Genomic DNA, 19,363 nt, shown 5'->3' on the forward strand with positions numbered 1-19,363 from the left:
ACATCTGTTCTCCTGTGACCACCAGGGAGCGCTATGCTGCCGACCACCAGCCCAATTCAAAGGTTGTTTTTGCGCATCCCTATCACACTATTACAAGTGGAACTTCCTCAGTCAGGGTCCACCTACAGGTGTATAAAAACCTAGCACATTCAGTTGTAGCTCATTTATTAACTTTGCTTTTAAATAACTTTTTATACGGGGCTAAGGAGATAGTTCAGTGGGGAAAGTTGGAGAAAGCCTTGGGAGTATACAACAGGTGACAACTAGCATTTAGCAGGTCAAATCACCAGATGTATGATTCCCTGGTGGGGAGCCCAACCTGGAAAGGCTGCGGGGTCACTGGGTGTAGAAACCAGTTGCTCCTGTCTGTAATTTCTCCCATGAGTCACTTCATTTCTTCCCTAAGAACAGCTTTGGGTATATTCCTACTGCTTGTGTGTTTATCTCATATAAATATTCCATCTATTAGACACACATAGCTGTGGATGGTCAAGAAGATGATTTCTGCTTAAGTGTCTCATTTTGATGGATATAAATAATACTAGGATATCTTTCATTATTAAGACTGACATAAGATTCTCAGTCACAAAGACAGCTTTTTACACAGACAGCTAACTTTAGACTCCAGAACAAAGTCAAAGCAGGCTAGTTGCCCCTGGAGACAAATATCTGACTACTCCTAAAGACAAATACACGAGGTCAATTTCCCTGGTGTTTTGTTAATTCAAGGTCAGGATAGAAGTAACCCTACTAGACATAGCTTTCTCAGTAATTGACTTTTTACACATAGTCCCAGTCTCAGGCTCAAGGCTCTGCCAATTGTTTGCTATGTGGAAACCCTTACCAACTTAGAGCTACATGCATGGGTCAGTGTGACATCGGTAGCCTAAGAGAAACTACGTGACTTACCTTATGTTATGAGAATGGGGTCGGGCCTGGAAAATGTAACTTATGATTGTCCAGAGTCTGGCTGTGAGAAGAAGAGCAGGAGCGCTGTGTTGAGAGAAGGCGGCTGTGCAGAGAGAGAAGTGCATGAGGGTGAAAGAGTGAGAGTGAATGCGTAAAGAGTGTGTGAATATGTGGAAGTGTGTGAGAGCGGGGAGAGTTGTGTGGAAGAGCTGCTGCTACGTGGAGGAGCTGTGCCCAGGAACTGTGAACGTGAATGTGCTTACCATGTGAGAGCTGCGTGGAGGAGCTGCGCCTAGGAACGTGAACATGCTAATGTGCTTACGTGCCATAGAATTGAGATGTTTAGCTGTGGCTGTGTGGAGGTTTGTAACTGTGTGGAGGAAAGGAAATGAAGCTGTGTAGAACGGAATGCAGAAGAGAATGTATGTAAAGGAAAGATGTGTAGGCACGTGAAAAGAGATGTAGTTGAATACAGAAATACATAACTGAGCAGGAGAGAGAGGTATGTGAAGAGAGACTGTCAGGAAAGAGATGATTTAAGATGAAGGAAGAAGGAAGGTTACCATCAGGAAAGCATGTGCTTGTGCCTTTCCTCTTAGCCACCAGCAGAAACTGTGGACTTCCTTATTTTCCCCCTCACATAGAGAAGTCTAGCCCTCGCCACCTTTGTGGACTTCTTACATGCCCTGGTGCTGACTGGGGGCTGCCCCTCCCAAGTCAGTCACATTTTGCCAAGCAAGCATAAAGCTCCCCATTCAGACCCCAGCACCCACATAGAAAGCCAGGTGTGGCCACACATGTCTGTAACTGTAGAACTGGGAAGGTGGAGACGGACAGATCCGAAGAGCTTTCTATTGAGCCAATCTGTGAGTTTCAGGATCAGCAAAGCAATGTCACCTCAGCCAATAAAGTGAGGAGTGGCAGAGGGACACACCTAACATCAACCTCTGGCTTCCACACACACATGTATGTGCACCTGGACAAACATGTGCGTGCACGTGTACACACACACACACACACACGTAAGCAGATAAACACAGAAGAGAAAGTGGAAAGAGCAAACTCATGCCCCAGCCATGCCCTTGTAACTAATGAGAACTTTGCGTTCATATTCTTGAGCCTCGAAGTTGCTCCAGGCAGGAGAGTTTCAGTAAAGGAAATGGCTGTTCAACACTAGTAATAAGAGACACTGCTGGTAGGATTTTCACCAAGGAAATCTGGCCTCAGTCCATCATTTTTTTAGTATTCATTTATTTATTATGTATACAATATTCTGTCTATGTGTATGCCTTCAGACCAGAAGAGGACACCAGATCTCATTACAGATGGTTGTGAGCCACCATGTGGTTGCTGGGATTTGAACTCAGGGCCTTCAGAAGAGCAGGCAAAGCTCTTACCCGCTGAGCCATCTCTCCAGTTTCTCGGTCCACATTTTAACTGCCTCTCTCTGAGAAGAGCACAGATGTATTTAAAAGATCTCCATCTGGTATTTGCTGATTATTCTTCAGGACTTGACCATGATTTGGCCATTGGAGTGGCCAAAAGGACCGAATAGATCCTTGGATACCAGCATGACTGAGTCAAGCTGATGAATAATGATCAGGTCCTGATGTGTGGTCTGTGGGCTGCTTCACAAGGGCCCCGTAGAATGTGTGGCTTCCCCACAATAGCCAGTGCCTTCGTTACTATTCAGTTGCTGTAAAGAGACAACAGAACCAAAGCAGCTCTCACTTAAAAAGCCTTTGTTGGGGGCTTGCTTACAGTTTGAGAGGGTTGGTCCACGATCATCATGGCAGAAGGCAGATAGGCATGACAATGGAAAAACAATAGCAAAGGGGTTTTCATCCTATTCCACAGGCAGCAGACACACACACACACACACACACACACAGTGACACACCTTCAAGGACACATCCATCCCAACAAGGCCATACATCCAGATAGCTCAATTGGGGACTAAGCATAGGGGGCATTCTCATTCAAACCACCATAGACAGTTATCTCTAGAGGCTGGAAACCTAAACTCAGAGTGCCAGGGATACCCGGTCTTTGTGTATGATGGGTCCTTTCATGGCACGGTTGTGCACAACCTGAGGATCTAGGATGCTAAATCCTCAAGGTTATCAAAGGTTGACCTCAGACAGTGGCTTCAAGTTCACTGTGCCACACCAACAGAGATTGAAGGTATGGATGCTCATGGTGTGTGCTAAGCAGAAGGGAGCTTTATTAAAGACAAATCACAGGAAGGGAGACTTGAGTAAAGGTGAGAGATAAAAGGAAAGGGAGAGGAGCTCCTGAGGAAGGGAGACAGAAATAACCACTGAGCTTCCGTGCCCTGAGGCTTTTATAGGGCTGAGGCAGAGACCTTGAGATTGGCTAATTCTTGCGGGCCAAGCCAACACAGGGCTCCCACACACTATGCATCTTCAACCAGTCAGGGGGACGATCGTGATCACCTTCCCTGTCCATCTCTGACTGACTTTATTAGCTATTGGCCTCAACTGTCTGCTAGCTGTTAGTCTCTTGGCCAGAGTTGCTCCCTTCTGGTCTTGCAGGTGTCTGAGTGCTGTTAATTGTACTAAGCGCTCTTTAATCTTGGTGGCTACCGAAAAGAAGCTGTTCTTGGTTACATCATATTTAACACCTTGTCTCTGGGGTGGTCTGGAATGGTCTCCTAGGCAGAGGAATCTTGTTTCAAGAGATATCCTGGTCAGTTGACATTAGCTGCACTAGAAGCAAGGCTATGAGGAAAGACAATGGGGACTGAGCCACCATAGCGATAGGAGAGGAAGCAGCCGCTAAAACTGTTCCCACATTCCCCCCCCCCTCCCCTCCTTCTCAGCTGACTTCCTGGGCCCTAAACTCCATAGTCCCAATCCTGCCATGCCCTAGAAATAACAAGATAACCCTGCAGAGGAGACACAGGCCTCACAGGAGAAAGAAGGTCTTCTCCCTGAGAGTGCTGAGGAAGAAGAGCTAAACGGCCAACATCCAAGCCTAGGACAAAAGCCCAGAGGCTCCAGCCCCCGCCTGAAGAAACTCCAGAACAGATGAATGTGCTTAGACTCTGGAGACTACAACATGACCATAGCCGTGGAGGAGCAGCAGCTGCCAAGGACAGGACCAGACAAGAACCTGGCGACTGTTGACACGTCCCCACCCCATAGGCTCTGCCCCATAGAGAGCCCTGCCACCTTGCCACCAGCAAGCTTGCGGGGTACCGTGAGCCCCTTCTTCCTCCCAGTCTGGATTTGTATATATTTTAGGCAGAGACCAGGCGCCTAGTCCCCTCGCCAGCTTAGGAGGCTCTCTGAGGTCATTTCTTGGGTGACACTTAAACTTGCACATCCTCAGGTGGGGACCAGAAATAGAGATGATCAGGACCCAGTAATGCTGCAACTTTTTTCTGTGGTGAGAAACATAAAGATGTGAGATCTCCTTCAGGAGGAGAAATTCCTTGGACAGGCTTGAGTCTTGGAGCAGAGTGGCGCTGTCAGTGTCCCAAGGCTGAGGATGACGTGTTGGGAAAGACAGAATGAGAGACACACTCTCCATGCATCTAAGTGTATTGTTCCTTAGGCCGCTGTGCTTTATCATGGGGGGGAGGGGTAGTAAGAAATCTTGTTCACAAAGGAAAAAGATTTGCTTGCCTACAGTGCTCTCTAGAACCTTTGCTAACTACCTCTAAAAGTTTGCCCTGGTTATCAAGGGCTGTAAAGTTTGATGGACATTGTTTATGAAAAATGCATGCCTTCTCTCTTCCCATGTGTTTCTTTTGAAGGTACTATGGGGGAAGAGCACTGGTTTGGGAGTCAAAGTATTTGGGCGCTAGCTCCACTCAGTGTTAGTAATGATGTATAGCCTTGGTAGGGTCACTAGCTTCTCTGGATTCTAAAACAGAATTAAACATGCATGTGCTAATTCTGACTCAAAAATTCTATCCCTGCTATAACTATGCTGTTCGCATGAAACCAAAAGTGAGGAAGACCCATGGCCAAGCCTCCACTCTGTAAAACCAGGAGTATATGAAATATAAAGGGAGCAAGTTTGGGGTCTGATGTTCATACATTCAGGCAACAGAATCACATGTACATGGTAGTCTTCCTGGGATGGGGGTGGGGCTGAAGAAGATAGCCACGGAAGTTTCTGGACTGCACCCTCTTTCCTGGGCCTTCACTGAGGTCCTGGCTGCTGCAAAGTTGCTCTGGCATCAGAGTGGATGGGACTGAGGAAACAGGTTCGGTCATGCCCACGTGGAGGCTGCTTCAGATGTAATCAGATGCTAGGCATATTGTTAGGGAGCAAGGAAAAGAGGTCCCGAGGGCAGAGTGTGTCTGCATAGCTGCCCCAGAAGGCTCGTGCAGTGGATTCGCTGCGGTGGAGGCTGGGGCGGGGCTTAGGGAAGGACGATGGAGAAGTCTATCTTTCTGGGGATTGCTCACCCAGCTCTAGTCCAGTGCCGACTAAAGAACAAACGCAAGACAAAGTGGTTTTGGTGGCCTGAATCTTTAACCTAGTTATCAGCAGGTCGTTATGGAGATTACTGAATGCCACCTTTTAGGCATTTAGGGAAAGCCAGGGTGAGAATCGCTCAAAAAAGCAAGATGCTGCGGTCTCTCTCACCCTTTCGCTGCACAGATCTCAATGCAGTTAGCATGACTGGCAGGTTTACTGATGTTCATGTCAGAGGAAGGACTTATTCCCTGACCATCTACTCAACTCTAGACTGTCGTTCAGACAACTGGGAAGGAAAAGACTAGTGAGGAAGGGAGAGAGAGCACTGGATCCCTGAGTTCTAGGCTGTCATGCAGCTTGTGTAGGAGAAGACTGGCAAGGAAGGGAGAGGGAGTGCTGGGTCCCTGGCCCCCCAAACCTTTGCATTTCATTTGTTTAAAATTTTATAATTTCTTCTTCCCATTTCCTCGTATTGTCATCCTTAACCTAAAGTGCATGTGGGAAGGGGCTAATGCCAAACATTGTTGTATGGTTTCCTCAATGTCCCAGGCATGTTTTACACAGATAAGTCATGTTGTTCTATATTTGGATGTATATATAATTCTGTACACTGTCTTTATCTTTGATCTTGGATTCTGTACTTGTTCTCTTTCTCTGAGCTATCTTCTCTATTGGTCAGTTTGTGTCCTCAAGATTGATGTCATGATGAGTCTGCATTCTAGGAAAGGAACAGAAGGAATAGGGAAACCAGGTTGGCTTGTAATCCCAGTGAATCAGAAAACTAAGGCAGGAGGATTGGTATAGATCAAGGTCAGCCTGGGCTTCAGAGTGAGTTCAAGGCTAGCCTTGGCAACTTAGTGAAATTCTGTCTCAAAATAAAAAGTAAAAAGAAAGCTGGGGTTATAGCTAAGTGGTGGAGAATTTGCCTAACATGCAGTAGGTTCTAGGTTCAATCCAGTTAACACACACAAACACATGTATGCAAACACACATGAGGAGTAAGAAAATCCAACTGTTATTCTCACTTGTCAACACTAAGAAAATGAAGAACCAAACTCCATTGTGTATTTGCCACCTGCTTCTTAGCAAACATGGGTCATTTCAAAACCCAAATGCATTTCATTAAACTCAGATTATTAAGACCCCCTCTAAAGAAGGGTGTGGTCTGGCCCTGGCTTCTACCCAATCACTATCTCACAGTTGTGCTGGCTTGGACTCCGCTCCTTCAAGTACATGGCCTCAGAGAAGCATCTCATCCTCTCCCCTGAAATCTCCAGTTATATGATGTGTAAGGAATTGTTTTGTTTTGTTTATTTTTCAATCTGGACATAGTGGCACATACCTTCACTCCCAGCAGGTAGAGGGTTCCAGGACAGCTAGGGCTACAAGGAGAGATTCTGCCTCAAAAATATGTTTTTCATGTTTTCCATGGGTATATAAAAAAGACAATAAACATTTTATTGGTAGACAGGAAGAAAGGAAGGACAGTCGTATCTGACATGTGCTCCTCAAGGGCTTCGGTGGGCAGCCAGCCTGATGTTACTGGCTCAGAACTTTATGCCTCCTCTTCTCCGTTTATCCTGGTTACCTCATACCCAGCTACAAGCCCAGATGAATCTTCCTCAGTGTTCTAGAATTGGTCATTTTTAGCTCTTCCTTTGAACCCCAACCTGTTCTCACTGCAACGTTTGTGAGCAGCCTGTCATTGCACCAAAGGCTTGTTCTCACCCTCCCCACAGAGAGCAAGCGTCTACCCACCAGCATAGTTGGACTCTGGGATGTGGACCAGGATTAGAATTGAAGTTCAGTTTTGCATTCCTTGACTCGGTGGTATTCTGGTTCATCCACATAGATGAGTCTAGAAAGCTCAGGAGCTGTGAGACTAAAGATGAAGGGAATGAGCATCACTGATGCTGGAGATGCAATACCCTCTGGGAGTCCATTTTCAAACAAGAGAGGAAATGGAACCTAGCAAAACGCCCCCGAGACTTAATTATAAAGGCAGTTGTTAGCCTGCCTTCAAGGAAGATTTCATCATCAGTAGAGTGGTAATTGCTTTGTGTTTGATTGATCTCTAACTGGTTTCAAGAGTCTTTGTCTTTAGTTTTCAAAGCTGCTTAGTTAAGAGCTGAAGAAATGGCTCAGTGGTTAAGAGCACTGGCTGCTCTTGCAGAGGACCCAGGTTTGGTTCCCAGCACCCATATAAGGCAGCTCACAACTGTCTGTAACTTCAGTTCTAGGTTATCCAATGCACTCTTCTGAATTACTCAGACATCTGCATGCATATACATTCACACAGGCACACATACATACATACACACACACATCATAAATCAATGAATCTCCAAAACTGTTTGTTTACAGTGCTCCTTGGAACAGACAGGCTGGTATTTCTTATTTGAACTTTTCTGAGCCCTGTGTTTGTATGTCAATATCTTTTATCCCATCTGGGAAGATTTTAGCTATTATTTCTTTCTGTGTGTGTGTGTGTGTGTGTGTGTGTGTGTTCTTCTTACTCTATTTTTATTGAAAATAGAGTTATTTTACAATGTATTCTGATCATGGTTCCCCCTGCCTTGTCTCCTCCAGATTCTCCCCAATTCCATGCCTTCTTTCTCTCTCTCCTAAGAGAACATGTAGATGTAAAAGACAAACAACCAAGGATAAAACAAAAGGAACAACAACAAACAAAAACTAAGAAAGTGTAAGAAATGCACCCAAACACACAACCCCCCAAAAGAAACCTTCAAAATGGAAACCATAATATACAAAGAGCCAGCAAGGTTAAAAAATACTAAAAAGCCCAAACGTATTTATATTTGGTGGTATGGGTTACCTCACTTAAGATGATTCTTTTTTCTAGTTCTATTAATTTACCTGAGAATTTCATGTTTTTTTTAAAAAAGCTGAGTGATATTTCATTGTGTAAATGGACTACATTTTCCTTATCTATTCCCCCATTGACAGATGTCTAGGCAATTACTAATTTCTGGCTGTTCTGAATAGAGCAACACTGAACATGGATGAGCAAGTATCTCTGTAGTAGGATGTAGAGTTCTTCGGGTAGATGCCCAAGAGTCGTATATCTGGGTCTTGAGGTAGATCTATTCCCAGCCTCCCGAGGTACCGCCACAGTGATTTTTATGGCGTTAGCTCTTGACAGTGTTTGGCAGCAGGCTTCTCATTCTCCTCCAGGACTACTCTGACCAAATGCCTGATAAAAACAATCTGAGGGAGAAGGATTTGTTTCAACTTAAGAGTTGGAGGAGAAATTCACTATGGAGGGAGAGACATGGCAACATGCATTTTAGGTCATAGTGTGCCCACAGTGAAGAAGCAGAGAGAAATAAATGCTCAGCTTGCTTCCTCCTTTTAACTCAGAATGGGGCCCCAAGCCATAGGATGGTTGCATTTAGGGTGGTTCTTCCCACCTCAACAAATCCGACCTAGACAGCCCTGCACAGATGCGCCCAGAGATTTGTCTCCAAGGTGGTTCTAGATCCTGTCAAGTTGGCACTCAATATCACAAGTCCTATGCTAGGGGACTCTGGCCTCATTCTGGTAACTGACCCAGTTAAGTTCAGACCACATGTTTTTGCTGGCCTTGACTGGCTATTTCTTATGTCAGACCAGGTCTGCAGGCACCTACAAGGCCACTGAGACACCCACTGAGCTGTCTCACCGGCCTTATGAATTGCATTGTATTAAACTTCCCTCCAAACAATAAGTTTTCAGTAAATTAACATTTGTGTGGGGGGGGGAACTATAAGGCTGTCTGGCTACCCAGCTTTCAGGGGTGGTGCCTGAAGCCTCCTCTGCAGACCCCACCCCACACAGTTAGTGGCAATCTGTCCCACCAGGGCTTGCAGACCTCACACTCTGCAGACTCCAGGAGTCATCTCCCTCATGGATTTTGGTATAAACCGTACCTCCTGGGGTTGTGTGCACTTTGGCTGTGGATACTGCCCCGGAAAGAGTCTGGGCAAATAGAGAAGTTAAGAGTGGGCACTACTAGCCTGTGGTCTGTTTCTTCATTTGCCTTCTGCCTCTTGCCTCCTACCTCAGTGCAGGAAGAAGACAATCACCACCTTGCTGGAGTCTCTGCACCTCCCTAGAAGAAGCCACCTGCTCTCCCAGAGTGCCCCAGTGGGTTTGGACTGCACAAGCTGGCCGGAGCCCATGCCTGATACCAGTGAGCTTTATGTCTTTCTTTTGTTATATCCCTGGGTATGATGTCAAGGACAGGGTGAGTGCTATGTCTACTTTCCAGGGAGAAGCAGCCCAAAGGTGAGAGGGGCTGACAGTTGTCCCACCCATTTAACTATCAAGGACTACCTGGTACCCAAAGAAGGGGCATGGTCAGCATTGGGCAGGTGCTATGCTTGAGTCCCCAAGCCTGGCTCTGAAAGGTCTCAGGTTTGATCTCAAGAGGAACACTGATTTGTTCTTTGGGATAAGATATGTATTTGAAGAGTAATTAACATCAGGGGAAAACAACATAGTGGGGGCTGTGAGGAGAGCTCAAACCTATGTGGCAGAGCGGGGGTTCCTTCTTACAGGCCTCAGGGAAAGTGGGTGTTCCATGCCATGTAGTTGATGGGCATCTGCAGTAAATGGTTGTAGAGACAACACCCACATAGTTTACTGTCTCAGATCTAGCCAGTGGTGCCTCCCTTCCTTGAGTTTTACCTTGGCAGCCTCTTGGTTCCTTTCCCAAAACCAAGCAGCATCATATTATATATTCGTTCACAAAAGGGCTGAATCATGCCGAAGGGCAGAGGGCCCCAAATGAGCCAGGCGTGACCTCTTCCAGCACAGGTGCCATTTTCCTTAACCATATCTGGAGGCAGGGGCTGGGTGCTGAGAGATGCTCCCAGGTCCCTGACAGGTAGATTTAGAGACTGTATTCCTAAGCAGGTGTGTGTTAAGTATGCGCAATCAGGAACATTCAGCTAGCTGCCAGGGAGGCAGGTTTGTAAGATGAGTCAACCAGGGCAAAGCCCTAAACAGAGTTAAAAAGCAAAAACAAAAACAAAACCACTTGAAAAACAACACATTCCCTTTTGCCAGGTGTGGTAGGGGCGGGGGACACCCAGGCTGTCAGTCAAGGCCATTGAGGGTGAGGGGTCGTTCACCCTAAAAGTAGCATTTGCTCACAGAAACCCACAGCTGCCTCAACAGGCCTGGGTCTTGAGCTCACAATCCAATGTGTGCATGCTGGGCACTGGTCCCTGGCAAGGTTTGGGCTTTCTGTCAGCAAATGGGCCTGCTGAGACTGCGAACACAAACTAACAACAAGCGAAGTTACAAGAAAGCATCTGGTATCTGCTGAAATAATGGCTTTCGAGGAAAAGGCATTTTCTCCCATGGTCCCTCTGTTAAGTGATGGAATCACTTAGAAAACGGTGGAAGGGGGGGTATGGAGACAGTCAGTTAGTGAAGTACTCAAGTGCAGACCCGAGTTTGGTCCCCAGAACCCATATGAAAAGGCTGATGTGGTTGCACACACTTGTAACCCTAACACCAGGGAGGCAGAAACAGTGGGGCTCACTGGCCAGCCAGCCTAGCCTGCCTGGTGAGCCCTAAGCCAATGAAAAAGGTAAACCTATCCAGATACATTTGTAAATCAACTGAAAATCCACGAACAGGAGAAAATCCTTAAGCTGCAGGAGGGCACCAGAATGTATCTAAGAAAGTGAGAGATGAGAATTACAAGTCCTGTGAGGGCAGAAGACAGATAAATAAGACCAGGGAAAAAGGAAAGGAGATGAAGCAAATTCTCCCACCAGAACCGAGACGGGAAAAGATCAAAAGAAGTTAAATGTGAGTGGTTTGGAAGGCAGAAAAGCAAGAACTGGAGCAGCAATAATTGAGGGAAGACAAGGAAGCTTAGCTAAGCTAAATCCTGAGATCCAAGGCTCTCCCACATTAACTGCAAGAGATGGCTGGAACTATCACCCCTTTGTGACAACCGAGATAGAGAGAATTGGGGTGTATCTCTAGATTCTCACCAACAGAAAGTGTAGCCAGCACTGACTCTGGTTACAGAGCATTGCCATTGCTGTCATCTTCATTATGATGATTATTTTTAATTAATTGATTTATGTGTATGGTTGTGTTGCCCCATGTATGTATGTATGTGCACAATGTGTGTGCCCAGTGTCCTGGAGGCCAGAAGAGAGTGTTGGATCCTGAGTCTAGAGACAGCTGTGAGCTGCCCTGTGAGTGCTGGGAATCAAACCTGGGTCCTTTAGAAGAGTATCTAGGGCTCTTAACCACTGAGCCATCTCTCCAGCCTCGACAATTATTATTTTAGTGCGTGCTCAAGGTAGGGACCCACATCAGAGCGGCTTTATTTTAATTCTGCACAAATTTATCTGCCAATGATTTCAAACAATGCTCTGAAATACCTGTCAATTGTGAAGGTTTCAGGTTGTAAGAAGGGGATGAGCTCAAGGGTCAGAGCCTGCTTTGATGATGGATCGTCTGACAAGAAAGGCTGCTCTTTCTCATAGCTGTCTCTCCAAAATCTTCATGCACATGCATGCATGTGTGCATGTGCACCTCTAATGCACGTGGATGTGGGTATGAAAGCACATCCATGTGGACATCAACCTTGAGTATTGTTTCTTGTCCGCTGTCCACCTTGCATTTAAAGACTGGCGCTCTCACTGAGAACTGGAACTCACCGCTGAAGTAAGGCTGGCTGGTCAGTTAGCTCCAGGGTTCTGCCTGTCACTGCCTCCCTTGTTCTGAGACTTCAAACACATGCCATGATGCCCAGCTTTCTCTATGGGCTGGGGGTTGAACTCAAGTCCTCTAGTTTGCACAATGAGCACTTCCTTGGTTACCACCTCAATGGCCTTATTCCATTTGCTTATCCTTCTCCACCATTGGATTCTTGGCCAGTCGCAATACAGCAACAATAGAAAAAAATGAGTAGGAGTATGTATACTCATATCTGACACTGTGGGCATCAAACTGAAAGTAGTCAGATGGGACACAGGCCATCATCACATATGACGAGAGGATCCCTCTATCACGATGATATAACAATTGTTAAGTCCACATACACACAGCGCATTGGTACAGTCAGTATTATAAATCAAATGCCATTACACACAAATGTCTAAAGTATATCCAGATACAATCCCCAGAGGTAATCAATGTCCACCTCTCACCAATCAATGAACCATCCAGACAAAAAGGTCAGCTAAGAGCCTGCAGAATGACTCTGCACCACAGGTCACGTGACTTAGAAGACTCCCACAACATGTTCCCTCCCACATCTGCAATGTGCACGTTCTTCTCAGCAGCCAGTGGAGCTTTCTTGCGGGTTAGACTCCTTATTGAGTCTCCTTGTAAACGCATTGGTTATACTTAACGCAGAAGCTCCATGTGGTTCTGTGTGACCATCGGTGTGACACAGTGCTGTCTTCTGTTAACTATGGTTTCCCTTGGCTCTGTGGACAGACTGCATGGTTTTTGTTGTTGTTGGTGGTGGTGGTTTTGACTTTTGTTTTTCTGACAAATGATATGTGACCACTCTTACATGAAGTATCAGTGGTCTGGGTGCTGCATCCTCAGTAGGGTCATATGTTCCTGCTCCTTCACATGTGTCATTGTTTTGTTGTTGTTGGAAACGGAGTATTTTAAGAAGTGTATTGTATCAGTGCCTAGCACTGCTCTCTGACTAGACCTGATATTGTCACTTCCTTGCTTAGTAACCAGATGATTGTTTTAGGGACCTTTCTTTCACTTTCTTCAGCACGAAGCCTCTCATAGGCTCAGGAGGTGCCGTTCTCATGAGCCCAGTTACCAGATGACAGCGGCTTTGCTGGGGCTTTCTCCTCCCTCTTCTCAGACTTGACCAAACTATTAAACTGTGCTAAGTGGCAGCTGGTTGCTTTATTATTTTTGGTATTGTTCCTGAAAGACAAATACTATTTAAATAATTCAATCAAACTCTGGTTTGTTTGTAAGAATGTGTTCTCGGATTAAGATTTGGTGTTTGACTCCAGGGGGACCATTTTAGCTGTCTTAATCTGGTTCCCTCTAGTAGGGTTAGTTTAGGCCGACTCATTGCGTCCTTAAATCCCCCTTCCCCCGACCTGTTCCCTTCACAAAACCTCTACTGTTCTTCAAGGCACCTTTAGGCTTATACTTCTCCATGCCCTGTTAAAAATGTGATCAGTCCCTTTGGGAAGAAACACTGCGCTGTTATGCAGCCAGCTTTTCCCCCTAAGGCAGAAACATCTTGGAGCCAGATATGCCACAGACTCCACCTCCCTTACTGAATTGTCAACTGATATTCTTGAATTTGTTTTCTTTATTTCCATTGCCTGACTATCACTCTAGAGGCCTTGCTGCCCTGAAATTGGCTCCGTCTCCTGCTTCTACAGCCTGTCAGTGACGTTCTCAGAGGAGACAAACTGGATGGCAATGCTTGTCACATCTTGTCTAAGTCCATGCCTTCAACTTCTTGTCATAGCCCAGCAGTTGTGTTTTGGGCTGCACACAGTAGGTTCACAGTAACACTTGCCTGTGGTGGCAATGGTATTCCAGTGTCTGGGAATCCTCCAAGGGGAAAAGAAGGGAAATGATAGTTACACAATGGTCCAAGTAAGGGTGGTGAGCCTTGGGCCAATTCCGTTGCTCCTTGGGAACATGACCTTTGCTTATTCCCCACTCCTCCCTGGGAACATAACCTTTGATTATCCCCCATTTCATTTACATTTAATTGTAACACATGGATAATAATAGTGCATGTTAGGTAATATTGTGGACACTCCATGGAACGTGACTAATATATGTTTATTAAGTGCCACGCAATATTTCAGGTGCTGCACATTTAAGATGGGTTACTTTTTTATTTCTGTGACAAAATGCCTGGTGAGGAACAGCTTGAGGAAGAGCTTGTTCAGGTCACGGTTCAAGGGTGCAGTCCATCACGGTGGGGAAGGCATGGTGGCCGGAGTGTGAGGCAGCTGGGCACAGTGCATTCAGTGAGGAAACCGAGAACAATGATGGCTGGCACTCAGGCTGTATTCTCTTTATTCGGTCCAGGACTTTAGCTCATGAAATGCTGTCATCAACGTTTAGAGTGTTGCCCACCCCTATTAACCTAATCTAGAAAACCCTCTCAGATATGTCCAGAGTCTGGTTTCCATGGTGATTTTCATCAAACTGACAATCATTATATACAGTCACACATCATCCCAGTTAGTTCCACAGCTATCCTGCGAGATCGCTTAGCACGGGATGCTCTTCCAGAGGTCCCAAGTTCAATTTCCACCAACCACATGGTGGCTCACAACCATCTGTAATGAGATTTAGCTCCCTGTTCTGGCCTGCAGGCATACATGCAGGCAGAACACTGTATACTAATAAATAAATCTTTTTAAAAAAGAGAGAGAAAAAAAAGAAAAGAAAGAAAACATCTCTGTTGTCCAGAAAGTTAAATGAACTACCCAAGGTCAAGGTCAGGAAGAGACAATCCAGACTGAAATCCAGGTTGCTTCTTTCTGACCAGCGCTGGTACAGAAATCAACACATGGGGTTAATTTGAGAGAGATCAGACAGAAATGATCTTTAGGCTCGGACAGGTTCTGACCTCTTCTGTTTCCACATGGAGCCACCTTTCACCTTCTCGAGCCACATTAACCCTTCTGTGCTGGGCTTTCTGATACATGACGTCACTGTTAATTCAGACATATATATACACATATGAATGTATTCACATGCATGCATAAACACACTCTATGCACATGCTTCATTGAAAAAATTGTAGACCTACTATGGGATAGCAAGGGACTTTCCCATTTACCTTAATACTGTCAGAAATGAAGCCTATAAGCTTGACAGATGTCAAAGGGTTCATCAGACTTTCAGTAATGACCTAACTTGGCAAGCGAAGCAGGGCAGTGTCGATTTTTACTTACAGTTTCAGAGATTTCGATCCTTGGTCGCCTGAATTCTGGGTGGGAGGCAGAACATCACGGTGGCACATACATGTGGAGGATGACACCAGTGGACATGAAGCAGGAAAGTACCAGAGACTTCCTAGGCATTCAAAGGCACCTCACAGTGACCTCCATCCCTCTGGCAAGACTGTGCCTCCTTAAGGTCCCATAACCTCCCAGACAGTACCACCAGAAGGGGCATCGTTCAAACCATAACAGTGGGCTTGTGGAATCTACCCACAGTAGGCCAGCATCATCCTATGCTCTCTTCGACCCTAGAATAGAAAGTCCTGATATAAACGGCCATCATAGCTGTGGTCTTAGAAATAAACAGCTTCTTGCCCATGCAGGAGCTTTCACCTCCAGGGCCATCCATCCTTCTCCATAGTACAGCAGAGATTGGTTACCTGACTGAAATCCACTAAAGTCTCGGGGAGATCTGAAATGGCACTGGACTCGCTGTAGGCATGTGGTGTTCGCTAGCCTATACAAGATAGACTGCTCAAGCTGTGGGCATGTGGTGTTCGCCAGCTTATACAAGCTGCTGACACCCAGCATGCAACCCTGCACCATACAGAGTACACTTCAGTCTCCTCCAAATCTTAGCATAAAAGAGAAAAAAAAACTTCTCCTGCCTACCTGGCCTTTTGCTCAGCTCCAGGCCTCATTCATCCCTCCATGGCTGCCCACAGAACATGGAGCCTATGGCCAGTGTTATACACACTCTGGGAACACTACTGGGCAAGGTGGCATATCCTCACATCAGAAAAGGGATAAACAGGAGATGGCGATCCAGTGCGGGCAAGTTCTGAAAAGGGATACTTTTCATCTAGCTGAGGAAGGAGATGTACCAAGATGTGAAAGCTGAGGGGGAACCAGTACCATAGACTGCAGAGAGAAGAGCGACTTGGGTCTAGTTTGTGCAGAAGCCCAGAGGCAAAGAGAATAAGCAAGGTAGCTCCTGTGGCTGGAGCAGAGAGAGTAAGGGTGGTGGAGATGTAAGAGACACCAGTTACATCTTACTGGAGAGTAAGAGACAAGGGTGGTGGGGATGAGGCAGGACGGTACAGAAGTCAGTACAGCCATAGCATGTAGGCCTTCGGGCTCATCTGGGGTGTAAAAAGAAGCGTTGGAAGGAACTGGTGCAGGAGAATGACCTGATGTGGTTTATATTCTCAAGCTCCCCCTGGCATCTCTGTAGTCAGCCTGAAACTGCCTTCCACACACAGCAGAGTAATGGAACAACAACCTTCATCTTGGAGGTAGAGCTGAAAGCCTTGTGCACAGAGGGCAGCATGGAAGCAGTGTGACTCATGCTGACAGGGGGCCCTTGTATATTTCTTCAGAGGACAACCTAGGAGAACACAGATGGTGACCCTCCATACAGGCAGACTGAACTGGCGAGGCAGGATAAGGGAGCAGCTGCTCTTCCCAAGGTCAAAGAAAGAATGGAGGCAGTGTCCGAAGTAGGGGAGCTGGGGATAAACGGACCGGGAAGTGCACACGCTCTCCCTACATCCCCCAAACTAGTAAAATAGACCAGGGACAGTGGCTAAGACACTCTCCAATGTCCATCAAGTGAAATCCAACACCACTATCGTTCAGAGCTGATAACTGACTTAGAACCCTGGAGGCTGTCACAGAACGTCCAGGGCTAGGGACTGGGGTCTACGAACATACAAGGTTCCTGGTGGTGTGGCACAAAGAACACATGCCAGTTAGGGATGGAGGTGACGGCAAGAAAGGACTCAGATACAAAGGCAAGAGCCTGCTCTTCTGCCTTGCCCGGTGTCATCCTTGTCTGAAATGTCTGTAGAACTTTAGAGTGGATCTAGTTCCCCAAAACAAAGAATGTTATTGCTGAGAGAGGGTGGGGAGGAGAGAAAGGAAGAGAGAGTCGGTAGCTATGATCAGCCTCTATCAAGACTTGCCCTCACACTTCTCAACTTCCAGGGGACACTAAGGTGGTTCCCGCCATCTTGCCTCTGATTTCATAGTTAGTTGTCGCTCTGAAGGCTTCTCATCCTCCAGGCATACTCCAAGAACCCGCACATGGCGCCCAGAGTGGCTGAGAACATGCATCTGACCTCCTTCCTGGAAAGGACAAGCAACCCCTGGCTCCTTGTCACCTGTCATCGTCATCTCCAGTTTTGTCTGTCACTGGACTTTGCTCCTGCGATGTCAAACTGTTTGACATGAATTGTGACACTATTTGAAAGGGTGGGTTAGTGTCACCACTGCTGTCAGGAGGGCCGCGGTCACCGCAGTCACCGCTCACCTGTGCGCGACCACCTTGGCCAGTGTGCGCTGCTGTGGGGCCCCAGGTGCCATCTAGGGCTGAGGGGCCCCTTGACGACACCTCGCAGGAACCGTGCTAGCCTTGGCGAAGCGAGCCGCCCTCACGCTCGCCCACACCGCAGCAGGGCGCCGCCTCCTCCCCGACGCCAGCGCGCCTATGCTGGTGGCCGCGGTGAGGACCCAGGGCGGCCCGGGGCCCGCGTCCGCGTCCCAGGTCTGCGTGCGCGCGGGCGAGAGCGCGCCGCCCGGCCGGCCGGCGACCCGCAGCGGGGCCCGCGCGCTCTGCGCCCTGCCGGGTGGCTGCCCTGCAGCACCCACACGGGATCCTGCGCCCGCACCGGGGTCGGGCCCGGAGCCTGCTCGCCGGAGCCCCACGATGTCGGGCGGCCCGGAGCCACGGCCGTGCGGCGGGGATGCTTCCCGGGACCCCGCCGGCCTGTGGCTGGAGCTCGGGCCCGCCTGCCCTGGGGCGCCGCGTTGCCCTAGCGAATCGAGCGGTCCTACGAGTGGGGACCTGGGCACCAGCAGCGGCAGCAGCAGCACGGGGCTCTCCCCCGGTTCCGACTCGGACAGCAGCGGCGTGGTGTGTGGCGGCCGCGCTGGTGGCATGCGCGGCGCCCCGTCGCGCTCCCGGAGCCTGGAGAGCCTGCGCTCGGCCTCCGCGGGTAAGGGCGCCGCCTGCTCTCCCGCACCCTCTGGCCTCGCCGCAGCCTCCCCTCGCCCTTCTCAGCTTTCCCCTTCCATCTCCTGACCCCCACCTTCCCACGGCTTTGCCCCTTTGCCGCCTTTTGCTTATGGCTACCCGACCACCTGTCCGTTCTCTGACCGGCTTCTAGCAGGGGGCTCCTTGTTTGCCAAGTCCCTGCTGCAGCTGCCAAGAGGGATGCTTAAGGTGAGACTGGAAGTTGGTTCGTCTAGACCCCTTTTTGCACAGCAAGTGTCTGACTCTCTGTAGCCTCTTGCCTCTTTTCCGTGTGGCCAGCCAGCCGCCAGGGAGTGTGTGGGTCGCAGTCTCAGAAGGAGCCGCCAAGCCAGGTGCACCCTGGGCGCTCTGGAACAAGAGTGAAGTTTCTCCAGATGGGATTCTCTGGCGTCCCCCTGTCCTGTGTGCCCCCTAGTGCTCCCGGTGTACCCGAAGGGTAGAATTCTGGGAACCAACAGGAAAGAAGAGTTTGGACCTCAGTGAGGAGTGAGAAAGTCCAGAGCGACTTCATGAATGATGATCATCTGTCTTAGGTTAATTGTCAGTTTCCTTACCTTTCAGCGTCTGAGCACTCAACAGTGAGCGTTGTGGAGGAAGACAGTTGCTGTTGAGAAATCAGGGAGGTAGCAGCCCGTTATTCCTTGTGCGGTGGCGGTGGCACTCCGCCTGAGAACGCTGCTGGCCCCACCCAGGTGTAGGCATGAGACTGAAGTGTGCATCGAAGCCAGAGGGGAGCAAAGGGTCTGTGCAGGCAGCAGGGCCCCCTTCTCCCACCCTCACCTCTCCTCCAGGACATCAAGGGCTGTGTTGAGGAGTAGAATCAAAGATGCTCTCACAGAGTGGTTAGACTGTGATGGAGGGACGCGTTGTTTTTAGTACTCCTGACTCCCATCTGTGCGCTCCCAAAACAGACACATGATGTTCAGCAAAGTCTCATATCCCAACTGTTGGTGTGTTTGGCTACAAGTTTCACACTTTCCAGTGTGATGACTTCCTCTCCCTTGGTGACTCCCTCAGAAGCTCTCTGTCCTCTTGA

At 48.0% G+C, this 19,363-nt stretch overlaps 1 protein-coding gene and 1 pseudogene across 4 annotated transcripts in view; both read left to right on the forward strand.

Moving 5' to 3' along the window:
* The window catches only part of Arhgef4 (Rho guanine nucleotide exchange factor 4), a 164,160-nt gene that overhangs the window by 79,744 nt on the left and 65,053 nt on the right, over positions 1-19,363 (forward strand). For 3 of the 4 annotated variants that reach the window (XM_087898060.1, XM_087898061.1, XM_087898059.1), the window contains exon 4: positions 9,425-9,556. In XM_087898060.1, coding sequence (XP_087754186.1) covers positions 9,425-9,556 — 132 coding nt within the window. Of the gene's footprint in view, positions 1-9,424; positions 9,557-17,985; positions 18,290-19,363 lie in introns of those variants that run through there. The other variant, XM_085679510.2, reaches the window with a different exon arrangement.
* LOC125397898 (alpha-endosulfine pseudogene) lies at positions 3,096-4,175 on the forward strand (annotated as a pseudogene).

This window comes from Myodes glareolus, chromosome 18, assembly GCF_982192425.1.
Source record: "Myodes glareolus chromosome 18, mMyoGla1.1, whole genome shotgun sequence".
NCBI classification, from domain to species: domain Eukaryota; kingdom Metazoa; phylum Chordata; class Mammalia; order Rodentia; family Cricetidae; genus Myodes; species Myodes glareolus.